Here is a 26,336-nt window from a genome sequence, read left to right on the forward strand (position 1 = left end):
GAGACTGGAGCCCGGGCGCCCCACCCAGCAGGGCGGCCCCACTCACGTGACCCGCAGTTCCCTGCCTTAGCAACCGCCCGGCGCGGCGGCTGTCGCGGGGCCGGGGCTCTGCGCTCGCCATGCCCCCGCGCGCGCTGGTGACGCTCCGGTTCGGCCCCTACCGGAGCTGCGGGGTGTTGGAGCACAGGCCCTTCCGCCTGCAGGGCCTGCAAGGTGCGTGGGCGGCTCCCCCGGCCAGGCAGGGACCCAAGTCCGGCCCAGGCACTTAGCGGGACTGATGGGGGTGGTCAGCTCTTACTTCCCCCCGCTCCTCCGCGCTCCTGCACCAGTGTGGGGAGGGGGAGCCGAGGGGTCCGCGACCCGCCCCTGCCCACGCCTCGCGCAGCAGCTTTCACACGGAGCCTGCTTTAGGTGTTAACCTCGGTTACAAAGGTGGCGGGAGATCCCCGCCGCCAGCGGGGCAGTGCCAGCCCTAGGCGCCTATTTAAACCTCTGCGGGGCCTCCCCGTCACGTCAGCCGCTTCTCCGCACACCCCTGAAGTGCTCGGTCCCGAGTTAGGTTCAGATCTTTGCAGCTGCTCTCCCTTATCTATCCCGTGTACGGGCACCAGCCGCGCTGCCCCGAGGAAATGGGATAAGGACACAGGACAAGCAGCTGCAGCAAAACGTTTCCAGCGGGGCGAGAGGAGGAAATGAAATCCCCTGCTGGAAGGCAACTGGAAATCCAGTTAGTTAAAAAGAAGTTGGACTAGGTTCATGTACTAGGTGGATCTGAGGCCCCGGGTCAGTTTCTGGGGTTTTACATCAGCTCTTCCTGTTTCTTTAAAAAATGCTTTGTCAGGGCTGTAACTATGTTACCTAAGTTGTACAAGTGCTAGCAGGATTGGGGCCGAGATGTCTATCCACAAGGGACTGTCAACATACAAGAGAAGTTTGAAAACCCTGAAAAATATTTGTCTAAGTTTTCGGTTATAGTTAACTTACATGTTCTATATAACACTAGATAAACAGTGTTCACATAGAAGTGTGACTCTTAAGTTGATCATCCTTCAGTAACTATTCCTCAGTTTTAAATACACACCTTCCACATCTCACCTCCACTAAACTTGAAAGCAGTGATGGCCATTATAGTTATTTGGTCACTCACTTGAATACAAACACCTGAAAATTACAAGTATACATATATAAATCAAATTTAGAGTGAATATTCCTTTCATCCCTATTAATAAAATACAGCAGCAGCATTTACATTTTCAGTTCACTGCTTGTAAACACTGAGGATAGTCTGTTTCTATATATGCCAGGGGAAAAAAATCTTTCTGCTTTATTCCTGCAGTTCTTTACACAGTGCAAATGGTTACAAACTACCACTCCAATCATCAGATTTTGTTTTTTGGGGAAGTTAGAATAATGGCTCAGTAAGATAACATCTCATAACATCTATGTAATTAATGTCAACTGGCTGTCAAGAATAACTTCAATTATTCTCTCCTTTGTTTTATACAGTGATTTATCAGTTGATCTACCAAATACATGTATTTGACATTTAAACTGGCCCTCAAAAATATAACACCTTAATTCAACTAAGGCACATATTAGACCCAGTTCAACCCTCATGTAACTGTTGAAATCAATGCAATTAGGCATGCAATTTCCATTATTGGAAGTTATATAGTGGTTCTCATCCTTTCCTGATTACTGTACCCCTTTCAGGAGTCTGATTTGTCTTGGGTACCCCAAGTTTCACCTCAGTTAAAAACTACTTGCTTACAAAATCAGATATAAAAATACAAAAAAGTGTCACAGCACCCTATTACTGAAAAATGGATTACTTTCTCATTTTGGCTGTATGAAATTTTAGTTTGTACTGACTTAGCTAGTGCTTTTTATGTAGCCTGTTGTAAAACTAGGCAAATATCTAGATGAGTTGATTTACCCCCTGGAAGACCTCTGTGTACCCCTGGTTGAGAACCGCTGTGTTGGAGAACAGAGTAGATCTTTAAGTCTGACGTAGTAAGAATGACTACTTAAAATCCTTTCTAGCTCATAAAGTAAGCAGAATTGGTAAGTTATGTTTATTTCCATTAGGGTTACCATATTTCAGCAAGCAAAAAAGAGGACGGGAGGAGCCCCGCCCTAGCCCCGCCCCCTCCCACTTCCCGCCCCCCCCAGAACCCCCAACCCTTCCCCCGTTCCTTGTCCCCTGACTGCCCCCTCCTGGGACCCCTGCCCCTAACTGCCCCCCAGGACTCCACTCCTTATCTAAGCCTCCCTGCCTCTTGTCCCCTGACTGCCCCAACCCTTATCCACACCCCCACCCCCAGACAGACCCCTGGGACTCCCATGCCCCATCCAACCACTCCCCACCCCCTGACAGCCCCCCCCCCCAGAACTCCCAACCCATCTAAACCCCTCTGCTCCCTGTCCCCTGACTACTCCGATCCCTCTCCCCACTCCTGCCCCCTGACAGCTCCCCCCCAGAACTCCCAGCCCCCCACCCCCCCGCTCCTTGTCCCCTGACTGCCCCCTCCTGGGACCCCTGCTCCTAACTGCCCTCCAGAACCCCACCCCCTACCTAAGACTCCCTGTTCCTTGTCCCCTAACTGCCCCCTCCTAAGACCCCCCCCCAACTGCCCCCCAGGACCCTACCCCCTACCTGTACCCTGACTGCCCAAAACTTTCTCCACTCCCCCCAAAAAGCCCCCCCCTGAACTCCCGGCCCCCCCCCGTTTCTTGACTGCCCCCTCCAGAACCTCCCTGCCCCTTCTCCTGCCCCCTGGCCCCCTTACCCTGCTGCTCAGAACAGGGTGTTGGGCTCTGTGCGAGCCGGACATGTGGCTGCGCTCCCCAGCACAACAAAACCCGGTCCCTGGCCCTGCACAGTGCTGCCGGAGCCGGGCTGCAGGGGAGAGCTGCCGGCTCAGAATGCAGGGCGGAGCTCCTCTACAGCTGCTCCGGAGTCCAGCCCGTGACTTTCCTGCAGCCCTCCCAGCCGCTCGCTCTGCTCTGCCAGGGGAGGGGGGAAATCCCGGACATTTTGAGTTATTTACAAATTCCCCCCGGACGCTATTTTTAGCACAAAAAGGAGGACATGTCCGGGTAAATCTGGACGAATGGTAACCCTATTTCCATGGTTTTTATTCTTATAGTTTTCCAGTTACACAAAAATCCATTAAAAACATAAGCTTTGCTAAGCGTGAAATAAACTTAAATTCTATGTATTTTCATAGTTTACATAGATTCATGATAAGATAGCTGTAAAATAAAATACTTGGAAACCAGCAAAGTAATCTTATTTAGTCTTCCTTTTAACAGATCACTGACAACTCACAACAACTAATAGAAAGTAGACAGAAGGATACCTTGAGGCTAAAGGTGAAATTCTGGCTCCACTGTAATCAATGGCAAAACTCCCATTTATTTTAGTGGAGCCAGGATTTCACCCTCAGTACATAGCTGAGACCTCTGAATTGGGAACTGAGCTGGAGGTGCTCAGTATATTATGCTTGAGATGTAAATAGTATAAAGGTAGCAAAAGAAGCTTTTAACCCTTTAGTGCAGTGCTGAGAGAAGTAGAGTAGAGTTGTCTATGGCTAGAAGAGTTATGTTTAGCTGTGGGAAAATATATTCATTTCAGTGTCCCAAACAAGAGAAGAATTGTAATTAAAATGATTTATATTAATATGGCTGCAAAACTCTTCTCTGATGTACACGAATATTGAGTATTGTTATTTCTATTTACAATAGCTTATACACAAAAAAACCCTCTGCCTATCCACACCTGGAAATGCACCTAAAATAAGTTGTCGTATAATAAATTGTATAGCTATTTATTCTATTGCAATATCTTTATTTAAACAAAAGAAAAAATGAACATTAAGGGTCTGATTCAGCAAACTCTTACTTGTGTATGTTGTGTTTAATAATGTAAAGATGTCCACTGAAATCAGTGGAACGTGTAAGAAACACACATGGGTAAGGATTTTGCAGAATCAGATCCTAAACTAATGAAATTGTTTGAGTATGTCCCTCATTGAGCTCCATGCCTTTCAGAAATTAATTTAGAGGACATTAGATAAATGGTGGAGTGGACGGTACAGAAGTGCAATACCACCTGCTGCAAGTAGTTTATATTTTGTAAATATGAACTTTATAGAGCTAATTATCACAGATGACCATTAAAACTCTCCAGAAAGCATTCAAAAGTATCTAATGAAGCCTCTCCCAAACTGTCAGACTGCTGGAAACTCAAGGAGCACTACCTTATTAAGTGGACTCCTTGCTGAGCCACTTTCTGTAATTTCACAAGAAGTTACATTAAAATTCTGTAATCATATTTTTCACAGTTGGCTCTAGTTATGCTAAACTGATTAAACAATGAAGTGGACACATGCCAATACTTAAAAGTCATAACAACTGTAATAGTAATTAGATGCAAAAAATTGATACTTCTCTCTATTTTTCTGAAAGAAACATTGACTGGAACACTGAGCTGAAAAGGACTGTTTTGCATTAGTCTTAATCTTAATATTAGCTCAAACTCTTTTCGTTTTCTACTGATAAGTAATTAATGGTACACTGCTACAGGATTTTGCTTAGACTACCAAAAACACACACGCACATAGCGTAAGATGTCATTTACAAAGCATATGAAGGTCCAACCCAGAACAATACATTAATTATGAATTGCTAGAACTATATTAATAATCAGTCCTCCTATTTCCTCAGTTTTGCTGAATTTAAGTCAGCACTGTACAATGTGCTGCAACAAACTAGTTCCCTCCTACTTTGTGAAAGCAGGTGGCCAACATGGATCAGTCTGTTCAGAATGGATCTCAAATCGAGTTTTGGAAAAACATACAGAGGACATGTTTGGTCAGATTCTCCAACTACTTTAGAAAATCTCCAAAATATTAAATTATATTCAGAAATAATTCTCTAAGCACTCTTTCAGAAACAAGATGAATGTGTGCGCCAGTCAACAGTACAGTTAAAGGTTGATTGCCTGCTGCTCCAGTTGCACAATAGCACTGTCTTAACGTTTTATTGGAGATTTCTTTTGAAATTACCTACAAATTAAGTGTGTTCCTCATGGCTGTTATGCCAATTAATAGCATATTTAAGTGCATAGTGAGCTTCTTGCCTTTCTTTTAATGCAAGACTATAATAGAGAAAGAGTGGAGTTTTTCAATCAAAGCAGGCCCATTACTGTAATAATAGTGAAGCTACAAATTAGAATAGGTAGAATTTTGTGGGTAATCTTGCACAGTGCTTGCCTGCACTGTGTCTTATTATCAGATACTTGCTCTCATGAATTCCAGAATTTAGAAATACTAAAAGTTCATGGAAAACCAAGCAAATGCTCTTTTTCTGCTCTTTTTGTAGCTGTGTTGCAAGCGGAGGGTCACCAACTTATTCTAGAAAAGATACCAGATTGGAATAATGTAGAACTCATAGTGAATGGAGAGACTGTTTTCCAGTGCAACATTAATGACCTGGACTTTGGTAAGTATAGGAGTTTCTTCACTGTATCTCCTCTTTAAAAGCTATTTAGTTTTGAAATAGTAGCACTTCCTAAGGCATAGTAAAATTTCTGACAATTTTAACATTAATACTTAGACGTTCTAAAATGCCTTATACATGAGGCATCTTAAAGTGCACAGTAAGAAAAAGGATGGCTCAGTGGCTAGGGCAGTAGCTTGGAGCTTGACGACCCAGAAGAATATCTCTGCTCCATCACAGGCTTGCTGTTTGACCTTAGGTAAGTCACTTAGTCTCTCTGTATGTTAGTTCTCCGTCTATGAAATTAGGAAATAGTACTTTCCTATCTCACAAGGGTATTATGAAGAAGAACTTCATTAAAGACCTGAAGAAGAGCTGTGTGTTAGCTCAAGGCTTGTTTCTCTCATCAACAGAAGATGGTCCAATAAAAGATATTACTTCACCCACCTTGTCTCTCTGCATTAAAGATTGTGAGGCTCTCAGAGTCAACAGTAATAGGGCCATATAAGTATGATACATAGTTAATTTATCCTCACAGTTATGTGAGGTAGGTAAGATGATATATAACAGGGTCATTTCAGAGTAAAGCCGCATTTGGTGTGGGGCACAGCAGGTTAGGACAAAAGGTGAAGCGTGTCTCAACTGAAACTGCACGTGGAATTTAGTATACCTGCATCTAATAACCTATACTGGAGTTTGGCCAGAACACTAATTAATATTAGAACTGATTGGGAGTTTTCAGCACATGATTTTCTAACAGAAACTGCCCTTTTTGCAAAATTTAAATTTTCCCCATCCAGTTTTGTCAAAATGACACCTCCCTGGTTGCTCACCTGGAAGGTTCTTGCCAATTTCACTTTCAGCCTGCAGGGAGAAAGTGAAATTGGCAAAGCCTTCCTGGGAGTCTGACTTTTCACCTCAATTTGGGACTTTTTTCCCCCAAAAGCATGAATTTTTTTGCCATGAGGAATTTCCATTTTCCAGCCAGCTCAAATTAACCTCTATCTGTTCAAAAATGTCATAGAATCACTATCGATTACATGTGGCAAGAATTTCAGTTTTTTTATCTGAACGATGTCACTGCCAACAACACTTAATTCCATGCTGGTGCACTGATTAAATACTGGCTTATGGAGAGGAGGGCTATCCATCTACTGAATCATCAGCAGTGTACATCCATTGCCTGCAACATATCTGTATTCTTTGAAGTTCTTCACTCCAAGTACTGAGTCCAGTGTCATCAGATTATTCAGTTCACCAAGATCTGTCCTGGTTGTTACTTGTGTAGGGATCCCGGGAAAACCCAGATACTACCATAATTCCATGACATCAGGATTTATGGTGGTCTGAAGATTTAACCGCCTTTTTGGGAATCCTGTCAGATATCACACAAGAGGCAGGGTTGAGTTGGGTTCCAGTACTTGAATGGGAGAACTTAAAGAAATATATGAATGCTATGACAAGGAGGAGGAGCATGAGATGAAAATTTATTTACTCTGCATATCCTTTGTAAGTGTTATCTTTCTCCTTTAGGAGGTGATGGCAAATTGGATCCACTATGTGAAGAAGCCAGAACAGCCGTGCTAAATGCCTACTGATTAGCAGACACATGTTCTCTCACACTGGTTTACTGTAGGCCAAGGGATTATATTACAATGGCATCAGAAATGCCAGGATAAAGGTCGTTCTGTACATTTTCACATCTCTTAGTATTTCTCTGCATAATTTAATAAAATATGGTCATGTCAAATAAACAAGAATGTATTACCTTCTTACAGAATCAACTATATATTCATTTAATCTTAAATATATTACAGATTCATATGTAGTTTCTATATGGTTTTAATAAATTCTTTTAAATTACAACATTGGTATTCTAGAGTTTAGGTTTAAGTCACCTTTTCTTTCAACACATTACATCATCACTGTGTGTAACTATTTCTGCCATGAAGAAAATCTAGGGAGAAGCTTTTCAAGTTAAGACCATCAGTTAAGAGTTAAGGTTAATTTTAAAAGAAACAAAAACATTTGACAGTATGGAAATGTGGTTAAGACACCTAAATGATAATATCTCTGAGCCATAATGCTCTCCTAAGAAAAATCAGAGTCCATACTAAATAGTTAGTTTTATCAGTGACCACAAAACTAGGATCCCATACTCACTCATACAGAAGTTGTGCTGATTCTAGCCTCCTTTGTGAAGTAGTACTTCCTTTGGTTTGTTTAAAATCTGATGCTTATTAATTTATTTGGGTGATCCCTGGATCTTGTGTTATGTGGAGGAGTATATAATACTTCCTTATTCACTTTCTCCACACCATTTTATAGACCTCTATTATATCCCCCCTTAGTCGTCTTTTTTCCAAGCTGAACAGTCCCAGTCTTTTTACTCTCTCCTCATATGGAAGCTTTTCCATACTCAATCATTTTTGTTGCCCTTTTCTGTAATTAGACAAAAGCTGGAGTATTTAGCAAACATCCTAAGGGAAGAAAGATGAGAGAATGTTATTATCATGAGGTCAGGGTTAATGTTGTTTGGGTAACCTTAACTGCTTATTAGCATACTTTTAAAATGTTTGTGCTTCTTAAAATTTTAATTCTGAATTTGCTGGCTCTCTAATGCTCTAACTCCAGGGTTTTTTTATCCTTAAGTTATTAATACATACTGTCAACCTTAAGGGAGACAAAGTAAGTGAAGTAATATTTTTTATTGGACCAACTTATGTCCAAAGGTGAAGTGGCCTTAAAATGTGTTGACTACTTATGCTCAAAAATCTATTCCACCTTGTATTTAGCTGTGACACCCTGAGTAGCTTTCCCAGATGTGAAGAAGAGCTCTGTGTAGTTTAAAAATTAGTCTATTTCACCATCAGAGGCTGGTCCAATAAAACACATTACTTCACCCATCTTGTCTCTCTAATATGTTGGGACCAACATGGCTACAACAATACTGCAAGCAACTGTCAACCTTAAGTCCATTTTAACAATTTTGCTCAGGTTAATGCAGTAGTTTGAAAATTATCATTTTGCTGGCATTTTTAATAGCTTATTCAGTTCAGGTCTTGGATACATTTTTCAAAAATGATAAACTGGAAACTGATCACTTCTTTCCTGTGAAACAAGAAGACTCCTTGGGTCAATCTTTGCACCTTAGTGCCACTATTTGAACGAAGGAGCACGGTGGTAGTTACCCTAAAGTAGTTTTAGGTAGTACAACCACAATTTCTAACAACATGTCTACAGGAAGACAAAAGCTCACCGTTATAGAGCAAGAGATAATCAAACGCTACCCCATAGAACATCTCCTATCAACCATAACCTGCAGGGAGATAGTTTCAATTACAAATGACCAAACTGCATTTACTGCAGCATGGATCTGAAGCAAAGTAATGAAACATTGTCAGAATAATACCATCAGTATGCCCTGCTATGGTCTCTTACTAATAAGACAAGAATGCCAGAGGCGTTTAAGAACCCATCTTCAATAAGTGGGAAGAACTAAGCATACCAGTAGCTAAAATTGTGTGAAGCAGGAACTTTATTGTCCCTTCAGAAGACTGAAACAAAATAATAACTTTTTTGCTTTCTTCAAATAGAATGCTTCCTGACTTACTCTCAGAGTAAAAGAGGGAGTAGAAATAGCCTTCTCTATATAATTTTATCTGAGTATTAAAATTAACATTTACACCAATGACAAAGGTGTGTTCTGCACTTAGAAATGGTCCCTATTGAATACAAAAGACAAGGACAGAGATTCTCACCCACTCTGGTTTGTATATGTTGAGTAAAGGGACCAGAGCAGCATAAAGGGCTCTAAAAACCCCAGATAATTCCCCCAGCACAGGAACTGAGGAAGACAGCCACAGATTGTCTTCAGAGGACTGTTTTCAAGCCCCAGCATAGGGATGTGTCAGCGTGAAGCAGCAGCACATAGCACTGCAGGGATTCTAGATAGCACAGCTGCTCATAGCCAGCCCTCAAGAGCTGTATTAAGTTATGCCAGAGACCATTCCAGCCCCTGGAACAACGCAGAATCAGGAGAGCTCAGTGGAGGCTTAAAACTACTTGAACCCTCCCCCTCTGGGCAGCAAGTTCTGTGTTGCACCTCTTAGATTGATCGATCTAAATTAATGATTTAAGCCAAAATTAATTAATCTTAATATTGGGAACATTTTATATCCAGGAATGGAAGACTAGGGGCCCGTTAAGTTCTCTGTATCTGGAATGCCAACTGAAGTCAATGGAAGAGATATGCAGAGAGCTTGAAGGAGTGAGCCCTATTTCTAAACAAATTTAAAAGTTTTTAGTTTATACCAGGGGTGGGCAAACTATGGTCCATCAGGGCTTTGGATTGCCACCCCTATGGCGCTGCAGGCCCCACACCACTCCCGGAAGCGGGTAGGAGCCGGGGCAGAGGGCTCCACGTGTTGCCCTCGCCTGCAAGCACTGCCCCCAGCAGCTCCCATTGGCCAGGAACGGGGAACCACAGCCAATTGGAGCTTCGGGGGAGGTACCCACAGGCGAGGGCAGCACGCGGTGCCCTCTGCCCCTCCTCCCCCCAGGGGCTGCAGGGACGTGGTGCCAGCTACTTCCAGGAGCGGTACAGGGCCAGGGCAGGCAGGCAGGTAGGGAGCCTGCCCTGGCCCCAGTGTGGGCCGCTGCCACCCCGGAGCTGTTCCAGGTAAGCAGCACCGGGCCAGAGCCTGTACTCTGAACCCCTCCTGCCCCCACCCCCTGTCCTGAGCTCTGTGCTGCACCCTGATCCCCTTCCTGCACACCGCACCCCCTCCCACACCCTGCACTCTCTCCCGCACCCGAACCCCCTGCACCAGCCCTACATTCATGGCCCTGCATGCAATTTCCCCACCCAGATGTGGCTCTCGAGCCAAAAAGTTTGCCCACCCCTCGTTTATACAATACACAAGGACATGACTTCTTTTTAATTTCTTACAAAGAACCTCTCATATTTGAATGAATGTATTAAATCATTCAAAATATTGTACTAAATTCAAAGTTGAATAGAATGCCTCTGATCGATACTGTGATCCTTCAGGAACATGCAGATGTGAATGATTTCAGAAGATACTCACTGTTAAGAATCTATAGGAACCCCAAAGTTATTAATTAAACAGTTGGTCAGGAGCTACATTTTTTAGATAAAAACTCATAGTGGGTGGCCTCACCAATAACCTGCTGAGGGTCTCATTCTGCATTCTTTGCACACCCAAATCTAGGGTGAGCAGATGTCCCGATTTTATAGGGAGAGTCCCAATTTTGGGGTCTTTTTCTTATATAGGCTCCTATTACCCCCCACCCCCGTCCCGATTTTTCACATTTGCTTTCTGGTCACCCTACCCAAATCTCCCATTGATGCCATGTGGCCAAATTCATCTCTGCTATTAGCAGCCACTGCTCTCATTGACATTAATAGAAGCTGAGTCTGCTTTTGCCAGGATAGAGTTTTGGGTCTGGAAAGAATGTGGGATAAGAGTCTGAATTTTGAATTCAGATAGAGGTAAATCTTCCTTTGGGTTAGAGCAGTGGTTCTCAACCACAGAGCTGTGACCCATGTGACATCTTCAGGGCCATACAGGTAGTATTGGAGGTGGCCCATATAACACATTCCAGGCCGTATATGTGGCCCACAATGGTAAATAGGTTGAGAACCACTAGGTTAGAGTAATATCATCACTGTTCTGCAGCACCTCAAACCAAGAAAAGATTCACTACTATCAGAACGAGTAAGACAAAAACTAAATCCATTGAACCCTTAGGCAGCCTTGTTAGAACTTATTAGTCAGATCTTAGGCCCGATTTGCTTAATTCTGCCCCAGCATGTGTGGTGTCTCCTCTACTGTTTTATTGTTACAAAAGGAAAAAATAATGTTTAAAATACAAATTTAAAGTACTACTTTGAGGATTTCAACCCCTCCACCCAAATGTTAGTGGCAATTAGTTGCCATGGTGTCTTTAGATTGCTAAAATCCAGTGCAATAGGATATCCAGCCAAGAGATTTAATGTTTAAAAAAGTTTTAAAGTGACTACTGTAATTTCAAATCTTCATGTTTAGCATGTCCTATGGTTAGAGCCATATGGGGATGACTGAACAAGGAAATCTTACTTGTAGATTCTCTCTACAGTGACTTCCATACCATCTATTGTGAAAGTCAAATCATAAGGAACACTAAATTGTACCAGTAGGAGCCCAAACTAAATTGCTATGCGGCCTTTATGTCTTGACTAATTGTCTCATTAAGACACATTTCTGATCACTGAAATGGATCTCAAGTATTCTTAATCACTGAAGAAATTGCCATTAGGTGCCTTTCTCCCTTCTGTCCTCAATACTATTTACAATGGAAAACACACAAAGATCCTTGTTGATTGCAGCCCCTCTGTTGCACAGTTGGCAGTCAAGTGGTACTAATGGCAGAATAACACAATATAACTAAAATAGTTTGCCTATTAGAGTAATAATCTTGTATAAGATGATTATGCTGTATTGCATGATTTTCTTTATACTTTACCCATGCTTCCAAAAATCTGACTATTTTCCAGTCATTTTTTAACAAGTGGAAAGGAGGGAACAACCAAACTGTCGGTTTTCACATATTTGTAGTTCTGAAAGAACTTAAAGACATTTCATAAGTTCTTAACATTTGGTAAATAAAGGATTAAAACAACTGCAGCAAGCATAGATCACAATAGGGCTATGGTTCTGTGGTACCCATGCCATTCCTTTTGCAGAATGGACACTAGGAGAGCAAATAATCTGAGTCTTTTCAGTCTCTGATGGGTGTGTGATGTTTTTATCTATAAAGCATTACATAGAATGTGCACCTGAGCTCCCATTTTAAAAAGTGTAATCTAGCATCACACATTTGCACTGTTAGGTCAAAGTCCTGGCTATTATTTCCAGTGGCTGCATGAACCATGCCTTGATACAACACATTTTCTTTGCAAGATCTAAGAACTGCCATGAGCAGTTTTATTGCATATATGACAGGATGAAAAAGAGAGCGACGCTCTGCAGGAAGAGTAGCCAAATGGATAAAGCACTGGTCTGGTGTGCAGGAGACTTGGATTCTATTCCTGGCTCTGCAACTAACTTGCTGTGAGACTTTGGGCAGGTCATGTCACCTCCCTGTGCCTCAGTTTCACAGTCTGTAAAACAGGGATAATGTCACAGCTGTCCTTTGTAAAGTGCTTTGAGGTCTACTGATGGAAAGTGCTATATAAGAGCTAAGTACACTTCTACCCCGATATAACGCGACCCGATATAACATGAATTCGGATATAATGCGGTAAAGCAGCACTCCGGCGGATCAAAGCAAGTTCGATATAACACGGTTTCACTTATAACACGGTAAGATTTTTTGGCTCCCGAGGACAGCGTTATATCGAGGTAGAGGTGTATCATTATTGTTATTTCACTTCATTTTTTTCAGGCTGTGAATTCTCAGGACTCTATCACAGCCATGGCAAGAATAACCACTGGTAAAAGAGTGTAATTTAATGGAATTCAATGACATGGAGAGGACTAGCAAAAGGCATGTGCACCATTTCATTGAGATTTACGCGACGCATAGGCCTTGTGTAAAGCAGTAAATATCTCCCCACATGGATAAACAGAATATATCTTGTTTGCTCACAAGCCTCTTCTGCTTATTTTATACATTAAAGTTATAGTATCCCCCATGATAATCACTCATTTCCCATAGGTGCCACAGTCAATTATTTACTTGGAAGAATAAAAATAAAAGGCTGATGCTAGCACAGATCTGGGAATACTGTTTAATCAATAAGAGGTCCATCAATGGGTATTAGCCAGGATGGGCAGGGATGCTTAAACATGCTGCCTCTGTTTGCCAGAAGCTGGGAGTGGAAGAAAGGATGGATCACTTGATGATTGCCTATTCTGTTCATTCCCTCTGAAGCATTGACCACTGTCGGAAGACAAGATACTGGGATAGATGGACCATTGGTCTGATCCACTATAGCCATTCTCATGTTCTTATAGGGACACTTGTCAGGATGTTGTATTTTTAAATGGTCTGTTATCTGTTACTAACAGCACCTAACATTATTAAAATCCAAAATAGTAAGAAGTCTCATTTACTTTTCACCATGTATGTTGATTTAATATTTATTTTTTGTGCTGCACTTATCTAGGCAGTGAAACTAGAAAAGGCTGAATGTCAGTTTTATTCTTTTGTTTCTCATGCACTAAACCTCTCTCTCTTTCCCCCTGCCCCATCTGAAATGGAGATAATCCTCACCTACATCATAGGGCTGTTGTGAGGCTTAATTCTTTAATGTTTGTGAAGTGTTTTGAGATTCTCTGATCAAAAGTGCTGTAAAAACACATACTACAGTACTGCAATAATCTGGGTGCAAATACTGCAAGGGAATGTTTAAATAGAAAAGTACAATTTAGTTTCACAGCTTTTAACCAATGAACAAATGTAAGATTTTTGTGCTTTAACTAATATATTTGAAGTATCTCTGTAATTGCTAATAATGGTTTAGGGTTATTCTGAGATGCTATATTTAGAATCTTGGAGAGCATTCCCTATCAAATTATATCTTTTTTTTTTTTACTGGAAAATAACTTAACACAATATAGAAGTCAGATTTTTCTGTTCTGGCAAGGAATATATGATTCAAGATAGCTAATTACTCCAAATAGGCTCATGCAAGAAATGGTGAGCTGCTTTACTAACCTGCCAACTGAATGAAAAAATGTTTAACTTTGTTACCTTGCACAGTATGTTAAAGATAAGGAACTATTTCTCAGTCATACATACATGTATGCGCAGAGGCACTAAACATATACAATGTTATATATACATATGCATGTTACTAGCAAGGAAATTTGAAGTACAGTTTGAAGTATCATGAATTTGTAAGGTTGGTCATGTGCTTACTGATTAATGATAGGGCATAGAACATACCAGAGAAACTCAGTTTGCTCTCTCTTGGGTTTCATAACAAAGACAGATACCATAAAATTACTACAGTTCTCTGCATAAATATATTTATTGAGCTCATGAACTTTCTAGTAGTGGGTCCACTATAACAAATAGTATTGTATTAGTATGTCTAATAAGGGAATTTCATGGTCTTTGAAAGAAGACCTAAAAATAACCACCCCCAGTCTGGAATTTGCATCTCTTTTTTTCTCGTACAAATGAAGATCACAATAGTGGCACCCAAGAGAAGGGGAAATATCCAAAGAATTTGATGACAATCTCTGCAGGAGCAGTTTTATTTATATGGGACCATATCCTGATATCCATACTTAGGTAGATCTTTCACTGAAGCCAGTGGAAGTTTTGCCTGAGCAAGAGCTTCAGAATTTGACCCATGTATAACAAAAGAAATCTCTTGCCATTATAAAATCTCAGTATATTGTAGTGTAAAGATTCTGGGTTATTGTTAAATAAGAATTGATAGAAATGAGCAAAGATATTTTTCAAATAGCAGTATTCACATTGTAAGAGAAATTAGTTACCCAAACACTGCATAGGAATCTGTCTAGCTACTGTTTGAAACCACTGGAACAGTGTTAAAATGCCACTTCCTCTATTTGATTAGTCAGTACACTATTATCAGAGAAAAAAGAATCTGATTTAAAAGCATCAGAAGGCAACACATAGCTTCAGCTCTGAATTATCTCAAACCAGAATTAGAACTGTGTCAACAATAATTTGAGATTTTGACAATACAATACATTTTCTCAGAGTAATTTAACAGTATATGTCATGCAAAAATTCCTGTGAAAGGCTACTTGATTAGTAAAGCTGCAAAATATTTATGACTCTTTTGGTACCTTAAGGTGGAAAATAAGGAAATAGTCTTACACCATTTTTGTATTTCACATATGTGTATTTGTCAGATATATTGCACTGAAAAAAACAGACAAACTCACACAAAGACTGCTTTACAATTGATTGTTAGAATCAGAGAATATCCCAGGAGTCATATGCAACTCAGCCATATTAATAAGATATTTCATGCTTTGAAAAGCTATTCTGCTTCAGTCCAGATGCCAAATTGCTGATCTGATGCCAGCATCTGTGCCATAAAACTCAAGAGCAACTGTCAACTGTTCACAGTGCAACACCACAGACTGAACATTGTAAATATTGTTTAATTAAAAGAGGACTGAATGAAAGTTACATTATTTTAGCACCAAGAACCACCGACACAGGAAGGTTTAACTGCACAAAAATCCAAAAGGGATCAACCTTGTTTGCCCCTCCCTTTTTTTAAATTATTCAATCACTGCTGTAAAGCCTTAATTAATGTATAGTAACAAATATTGCATCTCTAAAATGCCTATTGGGAACAGTTTGTTAAACATTTCTTTCCATTCGTTGGGGGTTATGTACCACCATTTTATCCAGTTGTATTCATTATATTGTTTCAAGAAAACATGTTATTTTATTTCATCCTTCTGAATAATAGTATCAACAGAAGTGAAGCTACTCATCTGAGGAATAAGCATAATATAGACTGGAAATTAATGTTAAAAATAACTGGGTTATTAATCAAGTTTCCTTGTAAAGATCTGGCTGATCTACAATAAAATTATACATATACTTAACTGTGAATGAAGATAGTGAAATGACTTACCATAGGTAAAGTATCAGAGACATAATTGCAAATACAGTGGAAATTACCTTTGCAGTGACATACAATATAATCTTCCAAATCCTATGGTATAAGAGTTTGTATCTGACCATTCAGAATCCTCAAGTTATAGATGAGTGATCAATATTTATCTATTGACACTATATAATCAACAGAAATAGGCCCTAGACTACCATTCTTTCCCCATGCATAGTTATCACAACTTGTATACAAGATGAAGAACTTCTTATGTTGTGTTGAAGGGGGGCTTAATAAGGACTTTGTGGAGTTCAGATGTCCACAATCTCCTGTGTATTGCGGTGGGTTGCTTGTGGAGATGAGCAATGTGGAAGTAAATGGTGTGGGTATTGCACATAGTATCTATGATAAATCCTTACCTTGCGCTAAAACACACAACAACTTAATGCACTGGTGAGGATGCAGGCTTAAAATGCAGAGAGTTACAAAATGAAAAAGTTGAGGTTCCTACAGAAATGGTAACTTAGCCACATTGCATACATATAGTATTGCATTTAATATTGCTACTATTCCTGGTGTTTAGTTAACTGTGTATCATATACGATAACATATATAGGACGTGGGTGCTAAATCAGGAATATCTCCCAACTTATTGGCAACATGGAACGTAAAAGCCCTGTGCTTACCTCAAACAAAGTCCAGTTGCTCTGCTAAACCTGAGGAAAACTAGGCCTTTGTTGGGGTGTAGTTTGCCTTTCCACTGGAGGCGGGTGTCTTGTCACTTCCTGTTTACAGAGAGGCATGTCTGGACTGGAACTAGAAGAATTACTCTACCTAAATACACCTACTACTTGGGATAAATGGGCAGTTCCTAAAAAAAAAAAAAAAAGCTTGGTCTTTTGGTGTGGGTCTCTGGAAAGAGCAGACCTATGGAGACTAAGTCTTCATTATGGAGAGAGGTTGAAGATAAAGAACATTTCCTTGCCTCCGCAGCAGGATGAAAGGCTTTGCTATCAGCATGTTGCTATTTTTGATTTCAATAACCAGGAGGAGACATTTAAAAATAAGTACATGGGAGTTATAGGTTATAACTCTAGACTCAAACAATCTTGTCCTTCAAACCCCACAAAGGAGGATCCCAGTCCAGGATACAAATTGCTGTAGGAATTTTACTATTTACACTCTCTTTTTTATTTTGACTGTACAACCTTAATGTTTTACGAAGTGAAGCTTTTCCAGTTAATACATATTTCATTCCTGTATATAATTCACAGGTCCAATTATAATGTAACTTACTGAAGATGGAGCCAGGGATGGTGCATGGCCCTTACTTCCAAATCTATGTACGCAGTAACATTTGGAGTGTGTATATTGTGCCTCGTAATATTAACTGGGCTTTAATGATCTTTTAATGTTTTCTCTCTATTCACTCACAAAATAATTCAGTTGAAAGAATGAGAGTACTCAGGAGGAGTGAAATGAAGATTAAATTTAGGAAACTATTACAAATTTACTTAAAACTTTACAGCTACCCAATCAACTTTAGTTGCCCACATGTATCACCTTCCTGTGAATATCAGAAAAGATTGTGCTGGGGTGTGCATGCCACAGCAACCCTGATAAGGTTAACGAGGGCCCAAGAGCCAGGGCACCAATTGGGGGGGGGGGAGGCTGGGGAGGGCAGAAGTTTCATACAGGAGGTGTGCAAGCTTCCAGGTGGAGCTCTTAACTATAGCACAGCATTAGTATGAAATGTAAGTTCTGCAGAGGAGAGGTGCCCCTGGGACAGGAAGTCAGTATTTGGTTTACAGATGCAGGGTGATTAAGATAAAGGGCTGGTGATTAAATTAAGGATATAAATTAAGGATATAGCCTCTAAAAGAGGAATCCCTCTGTAGGGGGGAGAGGGAGGAGGGGTTGTTTTAGAGAGAACATAGGGGTCTCAGAAAAAATACAGCAAAGCACTGAGCCTAGGTTACATTCAGAAAAGGGGGACATTTGGGGGCATAGGTGAAAAGAAGGTGTCAAACCCAGGGAAGAGCTAGCAGTGTACAGAGAAGTTCCCACACTACCTATGTGGCTCCCTCACCATAGTATCTGAGGCTGCACCTCACACACAGATTTCTCCTCGGTGAGGTAGAGCAACGCTATTATCCCCATTGTACAGATGGGGCACTGAGGCACACACAGATTAAAGGCCAGATTTTCAAAGGTATTTAGGCACCTAGTGAAATTTTCAAATGCACTTAGAAGGTTTGGCGCTTTGTAAACCCTACTAGATATCTTTGGGTGCCTAAAAACCTTTGAAATTTTGTCCTTAAAGCACTGGCCTGGGGTCAGACAGGAAGTCCCTGAGGGGAGTAGAACCCAAGTCTTTCAGGGCTAGCTCCCTATCCAGCAGACCAGCCTCTCTCTCTGGTGCATGCTGCAAAAGAGGACTCTGTTAGATGGGAGCAAAACCAAGGCACCCAGTTCTCTGAGATTCCAGCAAAAGGTCCCAAGATGGATGTCATGGTTGACAGCATGAAAAGCAGCACAGAGGTTAGGAATGATGGAGAATGAGCGTCAGTTGAGAGGGGATCATCTAACTCCCAATGGATGGCAGGTTCTGTCCCATGCTGGGTTGTAGAACAATGGCTGCGGTGCAATTTTACATTTTAACTGAAAACCATTTTGTTCGGTCATTTTTTGTTCCAAGTTTGAGAAAAGGAAGGAATGAGAAAGTGTCATATAAGTATCAGATGTGTTTATGCCTCAAATTCTTAGGGTTTCAGCTGTATTCAGGCCAATTCTAGAACAAAGAAAAGAAACTGAATCCACAGAGTCCATAAAGTTGACAATTATTGTCATGATTTGCATTATTCACTGGGCACCATCTGTGTGCTCAGCACTGTTCAGAATATGCCAGAAAATCCAGTCTCTGAACCAATGCATATAATAAGATGTGTAACTCTGGATAAGATGGCTCAGATATTTAACTATGACGTGTATAGTTATTGACCACACATGTTATCACATGTTCACTGTGATGTTTATATCTGTGAGTGGCAATAGACGTTTTTAGTTGATTAAGGACTAGAAGATTTTACCCTCCAATTTTCTTTCTAAAGGAAGAGCTGCCCAGAGCTCTTGTGCCTCTTTATTTTCCTTTCCTGCCTGCAGTGGCCCTGATATACCTCAGAAGTCTCAGGTTTTTTTTCCTCAACTTTAAAATACAGAATTTTCTTGGTGTTTGGTTTAAAATAGTCTCCTGTGAGGACTGCAACTCAATCACTGTAGTGTTGTGTTTAAGACCCTTCTGGAAAGTAACTAGCAGTGTTGCTAACAGAAGTAAAAGCAGTGTTGCCAACTCTCATGATTTTGTCATGGGTCTCATGATAATTATTGTTTTCCTTAAAGCCCCAGTTCCTGGAGCCAAGTGGATATGTGATGATGTCAGCCTTTGTTCTTAAAGAAAAATGAAGTTTCTAGTCCTCGTGGCTGTGGAGAAAGGTTCAAAATTTGACCCCCATGCACCCTAAAGGCTCAAAGGCAGAAGGCAAATAAAATACCAGCTTTGGGATTATTTTTTACATAATTTCATGATTTTAAAGCCAATCTCGTGATTTTTGGTGAGCCTGATACATGATTTTTGAACATTTGGGATTGGCAATACTGTGAAAGTGACTTGAAAGTGTCAGTTTCACTCCTGTTTAAAGTCAGTTTCTAGTTTATTATTTGTAGTGAGGTGACACCTCTAGAGCCCGAGGCAGGTGCAGTATAAACTCATGGGGCCTTGCCCTAGTAGGATGTTTCCAAAGTTAAATGATCTATTCCACGCTTGGTGAACTGCAAAAAAGTGATAGAAAGTAATCTAGATTTTTCTACAGTTGTTTCAATTGTTGTATTCAAGAGTTAGTAACAAATATACATTAACATTTTAAACCTAGCCAGTGTTACTTAAGTGATTTGACACAAGATGTGAGAACATGTTAGTATTAGGAGCTGAGTGGGTCTAATATTTATTAAATCCTCTTTTTTTATATATAGGAATTAGGTACAGTGCTTCTATCAGATAATTTCTAAGTTATCTGGAAAAAAAAGAAAAAAAAAACCTAGAGTTTTCAGGTGCCTAAGTAGTCCTTGGAATCACGGTTAAAGTTGCCCCTCCCCCCAAATCTGAAATAGGGCCCCTGTCCGAGAGGCCAGTTAGGTCACTTGGCATCATCTGAGAGAGGGAAGGCCCAGGGTTAATTGAGAGTGAAGCCCAGCTGGGGAAGGGCTGGAACAGCACTGCAAAGACAGGAAGCTGAGAGCAGAACAGGGGTGCAGGGGAAAGTCTGTTGTTGCTCCCTGGGGGGCAGTAACAAGGGGAAGTCCGGGGGAGAGTAAGTCCTGAGAACCTGTCCTAAAATAAGGAGTCTGGCAAAAGAAGCTAGAAGTGGGTGAAGTAGCCACAGGGAGTAGAGTAGGTGCCCATGGTAAACCCAGAACCAGGCAAGAGACAATAGTGAGGCTTGGTAGGAAGGAGCACAGGGAAACAAGAAGAGGGGCCTGGATTTCTAATTATGGGGTCCCTGGGCTGGAACCCAGTATGCCAGGTGGGCCTAGATTCCACTGGCAGTCACTGGTAGAGTGGCATAGAACCCTGAGCTGCGGTTAAACATTGTCTGGAAACAGTATTTGGACAGTTGTCCTGCTGGACTGTAACCCTGGAAGAGGTGGACTAAATGGTGACCTGACCAGCAGGCCACATTACCAGAAGAAAGACTACTGCAGAGCAAGTAATGAGCAGCAAGGGGGTACCTGGAGTGGCAAGATGGTACCTGATGCAGCAAGTGCTACATTCCCAGAACAAGATGCATGGAGGTGGGCTAGCAGTTAGGGGTAACTCCATTACAAAGACAAAGCAATTTTACACCTAACATTTACCAATTAAAACAGAAAAACATATCCTGAAAATTTTGCTCTGCCTCATATTCTAGAACAGTGGTTCTCAACCAGGACTATGTGTACCCCTGGGGGTACACAAGGACTTCCAGGGATACATCAACTCATCTAGATCAGTGTTTCTGAATCTGGGGGTTGTGGGATGGGTTTGGGGTGAGGGGTTGCAAGTGTAAGGCTGGTGTTAGGGGGAGGCAAGCAGGGCAACTGCCCAGGGCACCACGCCATGGGGGGCGGGGCCCACGAAGATAAGTTACATGACTCAGTCTCTGTAAGCAGAAGATGCATGAAGCAGGTACATGAGGGCATATACCCATTTGGAGTTCAGCTTTCAGACTGGCTCAACCATCTGCAATGACAGAAGATTGCTGTCTACTACTCATGGAGCTAACCTACCTTTCAGGTGTCACAGATGTTGCATTTTGGATGTTTATTCTCCCTGTTGTGCAGCACCACTGTCAGGTGATGTTCTGTGGACACAAGTAAATTTAAAATCTTCCCTATAGGCTATCCTATAGCCTAGGGGGAGGGTGCACTGGTCCAGGACCCAAAGGTTTTTAATTCACCTCTTTCATACTGACTACTGTTTAGTTTTGATGCACTTCACAAGCTAGGCTACTGAGAATGTCCTCATATCTCTACCTTAGGAGGGAGGCAAGCTGCATTCTTCCCATTTTACAAATAAGTTAAGAGGTTGCACAAGCTTACTTCTGGCAGAACTCAGGTCTCTACTATGGCACATCCAAGTTTCATCCACAGTGCCTCTCAGACAGCGTGTGCCAAATGTATGTGCTTATAATTGTTCTAACCACTAGCCCACACTTCCCTCAGGGCCAGGAACAGAACCCAGGAATACTGTTCTTCAGTCTATCACAGTTTAGCAAATAGTTGTATAACAGCCTGGCAAAAAATGTGTCACATCCCCAGTAGTGGCTGATCCCCACCCCAGTAGATTGAGTGAAAGAGGCTTACACTGTGGAGATGAGGGTCTAAACACTACTGGTGACCTGCTGGGGTGTGAGCATATGTTTGCAGGTGATGGGATTTCGGGTTTTCCCCCTTTTAAACAACTGATTTACTTAATTCACAAAGCAAAGAAAACAAAGTTAAAACTCTTTAATCTGGCAGGTGTTGCACAAATCAGACATTTGAAAATAGATTTCGATTGCTTCCGTCACAGATGGGTAGGTTCAAAGGTTGAGAGGAAAGACAGCAATTCCTATAGGTTCTGCTAGTTATTCCTACATTTGCAGGAGTCTAGAAAGTGCCCTTTTTCTGTGGAGAAAGAGAATGCTAATCTGCTAGGAGCAAAGTTAGTGGAACACAAATTTCTCCTACTCCTGAACATGGGTAAAGGGACTCAACATATTTATGGGCCACCTAATAGGGTGCGGAACTAACAGGATCCCTGCAATAGAAATTCTGTTTCTGTTTTATTTGAGAAGGTATCTTCAATGATTATTAAAACTGGTCCCGTCTCCCCAACCCACCACCAGAGAGACAAGATCTTAATTTACCTTTAATGACTACATCACTTTTAAATAGCTCAGAAAGCAATTGACCGATGCACTTTATCAATAATTAAACAGCTTTTGAGAAATTCTGCAAAACATTTTCAATGCAAAGCAACTAACCCAAACACATTTTCCTTTCCTGTATAAATCCCTCTCCCCCCCCCACATTTTTTTTCATCCTCTCTTTTAGGTAATAAACCACATTTTAAAATAATGGAATGACAAGATTTAAAGCTTCATCTGAACTAAGTGTCAGGAAGTGTTTAAAATCAAAAAGGTTAAAATAACAAACGGGAAACTAATGTCAAGTGTCAGTATGTGAAAAAAAACCGCTCTTTGCTCATTGCAGACAAATATGTTCATTTTGTATTTCAGTCTGCAAGGGATTTCCGCTCTTATTTTTTTCTGAAGACTAAGGAAAGTTAACCGAGTCTGTGTCCTTGATCTTTAATTTTACCCTGTTTCTTAGCCAGAGAATCAGCCTTATATAATCCATGGGCTCCATCAAACCAAAATTCCTGGTGCAATGCAACACCCTACGTGCTGAAATACAAAATGACTGAGGGCGGATAAAATAACACTTAAGACCTTTGATTAAAGTGGGTAGAGATCTCTAGGATTTCAGGCAGTGAGATTTAAGGCATTGTAAGACACATGTAATTTCTCTCCTGAATTGGCCTTTGCTACTACTACACCTAAAGAAGTGGCAGAACGGGAAACAACGTACACAAGGCACCAGACTCCGCTGCAGCGATTTCATTAGTCTACGTGATGCATCTGAAGAAGTGGGGGTTTTTACCCACGAAAGCTTATGCCCAAATAAATCCGATAGTCTTTAAGGTGCCACCGGACTCCTCGTTGTTTGTGTGGATACAGACTAACATGGCTACCCCCTGATACTAGTCTACATGTTTTTCTGGTTTTGGAATGAAATTGGTGTTTGTGAAAAGTGCTGGATCAGGAGTCCAAGATCTGAAACCTTTTGCCTACAGAAAATAGGCAGCCCAGAAATCAACAGTGCAATCTTCCCTTGCCTGACCTGCTGCCATGCCTCATGTCCCGTAGGGACCACTTCAAGGGCCAGGGAAGACCGGTCATTCTTAGCCTCCTCCAACACAGGTGCCACTGGGGATAGTGGAGTTTTAATAGGTTTTATGGAAGTGCAAATTTTTTTCTCAAAACACTCTACAAAAGGAACTTCAGCACACTCACGAGGTAGGTAGCACTATTTTACAGATGGGAAAACAAACACAGAGATGTCTTCTGCATGGCCACACAGCATGCAGGTGAAAAAAGCGATACATAAAACCTGAGTGATGAAATCAATTAAGCTCCAGGGGGGTGCAGTGATTTGAACTACAGGTCAAATGAAATGTTTTGGATATTTGTACCTTTAAAAAATAAAATTGAAGTAAGATTTATAGAAGTCATTTTAAGCTGAAACATTGAAATGTTTCAAAAATGCCAAAACAAAATGTTTAGACTTTTTTGGGTCCCTCTGAAATCAAACAATTCAGTGAATTGACACAAATTCAGTTAACTTCTGCTTCTCCCTCACCCGAGCTAAATGCATCACCCAGCTGTGTGTGTAATGCGAAAGCATGGTGTTGTTCTAGTGAAGATTATCACCATGTTTGCAATATCTCTCAAGTAAATAAAGTTTACAGCAGATGTCTAAAGGAAGTCTTTTCTTCCTCCAGTTATTTCAGAGACAAGGTGGATAAGGTAATATCTTTTAAAGAGCTCTGTGTAAGCTCAAAAGTTTGTCTCTCATCAGCAGAAATTGGTCCAATAAAAGATATCTCACCCACCTTGTCTCTCTAATATCCTGGGACCGCCATAGATACAACATTCTAGCTATTTGAACAGACCTGCTACCAAAATGGTTTGTGTCCTCTTTTCAGGATTAATGTGTATATATAGGATTTAGGATACCTTCAGGATTTCATGTGCATACATAGTCTCACACTAGGTTTGCTATTTGACTACATTCTAGTCAAATGTGCCAGTAACAAGTTGGAAAAATCAGGGACTTTTAGCTTACTGAATGACACTTGGATATCATTAGTTTCAAAGAAAGAAAGATAAAAGTTGTTGGGTTTTGCATAGTCTCTTCTCTGGATAGTTCTTGAAAAAATCACACACCCTAAAATAAAGATTTTTAGAGGGGTGGGGTTTTTCTGTGTTTTGGGAGTTTGTTGTTTTTAAAATAGATAATCAATCAACAGGCTCTGCCATTTCTTTTCCAGTCATAGATGTTACCTCCCATTGCCTTAGGATGAGTGCAAACAAAGTTTGAAAGGTCCCATCATTCTAAGAAAGTGATTTTCCTTTGTTATGGCAGATTGGTGATGCAGACAACATAGAAGGCAAAGCAGAAAGGACTCATTCAGCTAACACTGTTAAAAATAATCAAACTCTTAATTTTCTTTATTACAGACCAGAAACAAAAAATCCATATCACAGGCTGTTCACCCTAGCAATCTGCTGTGGATACACATGGTGAGAGATCTCACTGGCAAATATGACACACTGGATACATTCTTATGCTGTGGTGGTTTGCATTTTTCCCCTCTTAATTGAGTGAAGAAACACCTTGATATGTCACTTAATAATGACTCGGATTTCAAATGCACAAGATTTGCAGGATGGCGCCTATAATACTTGACCTCTTTCCAAGCACTATACAAATATTAACCACTTCTGTTTTACATAACAGATATACTAGCCAAAATACTGCATGTATTAACAGCCTTCTGTTTCAAAGTTTTCAGGGAGCCATCTAGCTTATTTCATGTATTTAAAAAAGAGTGGGAAATGTCAACCCTCTGGCTCTCAGTGGAAACTTGAGTTTGGAATTGATGCACAAGCACGCATTTTTAGGAGCCTTCATTCAAGGTCCACAAATCTTCTTTTATTCAGAAGTCATGTTCCGGCACCGCAGCAGCATCATATATTAATTAAACTAAAACAGAGCTTGGGCAGTACTGGCAGGATTTTAGCTATTCATTGTCATGCTTTATTGCAAACTGTGAATCTCAACTGAGAGTTTTGAAAGTTTACTGTCCAGTGAGTGGAGCCAACAGCAAACGCCTAAGCAGTAGAGACTCTCTAGGTAAATAACCTTTTTGTACCAAAATGTACTCCCAAGAGACCTCTAACAGCTGTTTAAAAGAAGGCTCTGATAGTTTATAAATCTGCTTTAAATTGGCACAGAGTGATGTACTCATTTAACTGCTCTAATTTTTTTTATTAGGTAAATATTTTATTTTATTTTAACCTCAGTGTCATGCAATTATTTTTAATCAGATTGTTCAAAATCATCTACTCCTTTACTTTTTTCTACCTTATCAAATGGCCCAATTCCTTCCCTTTTACTAAAGTGAAATGACCTCCACTGAGGTAGAAAACAGACAGAGAAAGCAGAAAAAATGAGAGATGCCAGCACTTTTATGAATGGGATGCTAATACCAATCCCCAAAGGAGAAACTGTCAAAAAACAGCCATAAGAGAATTTATATATTTTTTACATTCTTGGATGGATTCTTTTTTTAAACCATAATGCCACAATCTGAAACACAATGAAAATGGAAACCTGTCATTCACTACTTTTATTTCTATGTTAATTTTGTTTTCTACTTTTGTGAATACAGAGCCATGCGTGCATCTATCACAGAAATGAAGACTGAAATATTTCATGTTGTACTGAGATGGCACACAGAGTACAATAAATAGTCCCACCATTATTTAGCTGCACCCAGTTCTTGCCACTGAAATAT

General features: G+C 40.8%; 1 protein-coding gene across 3 annotated transcripts; it reads left to right on the plus strand.

Annotated features, from left to right (window-relative positions):
- On the plus strand, window positions 1–26,336 carry C7H10orf53 (chromosome 7 C10orf53 homolog). 3 transcript variants are annotated; one of them, XM_065551801.1, is made up of 4 exons: window positions 1–213; window positions 5,386–5,505; window positions 24,997–25,059; window positions 26,211–26,336. In XM_065551801.1, the coding sequence occupies exons 1-3, from the start codon at window positions 120–122 to the stop codon at window positions 25,035–25,037; spliced, it is 255 nt and encodes an 84-aa protein (XP_065407873.1). In that variant the 5' UTR covers window positions 1–119; the 3' UTR covers window positions 25,038–25,059; window positions 26,211–26,336. The 3 variants fall into 3 exon arrangements, with proteins under 3 accessions (XP_065407873.1, XP_023962725.1, XP_005294072.2); XM_024106957.3 differs by lacking the exons at window positions 24,997–25,059; window positions 26,211–26,336 and adding an exon at window positions 17,392–17,522 and having other exon boundaries at window positions 4–213; XM_005294015.4 differs by lacking the exons at window positions 24,997–25,059; window positions 26,211–26,336 and adding an exon at window positions 7,036–7,274 and having other exon boundaries at window positions 19–213.

The sequence above is a fragment of the Chrysemys picta genome, chromosome 7 (genome assembly GCF_011386835.1).
Source record: "Chrysemys picta bellii isolate R12L10 chromosome 7, ASM1138683v2, whole genome shotgun sequence".
Lineage (NCBI taxonomy): Eukaryota > Metazoa > Chordata > Testudines > Emydidae > Chrysemys > Chrysemys picta.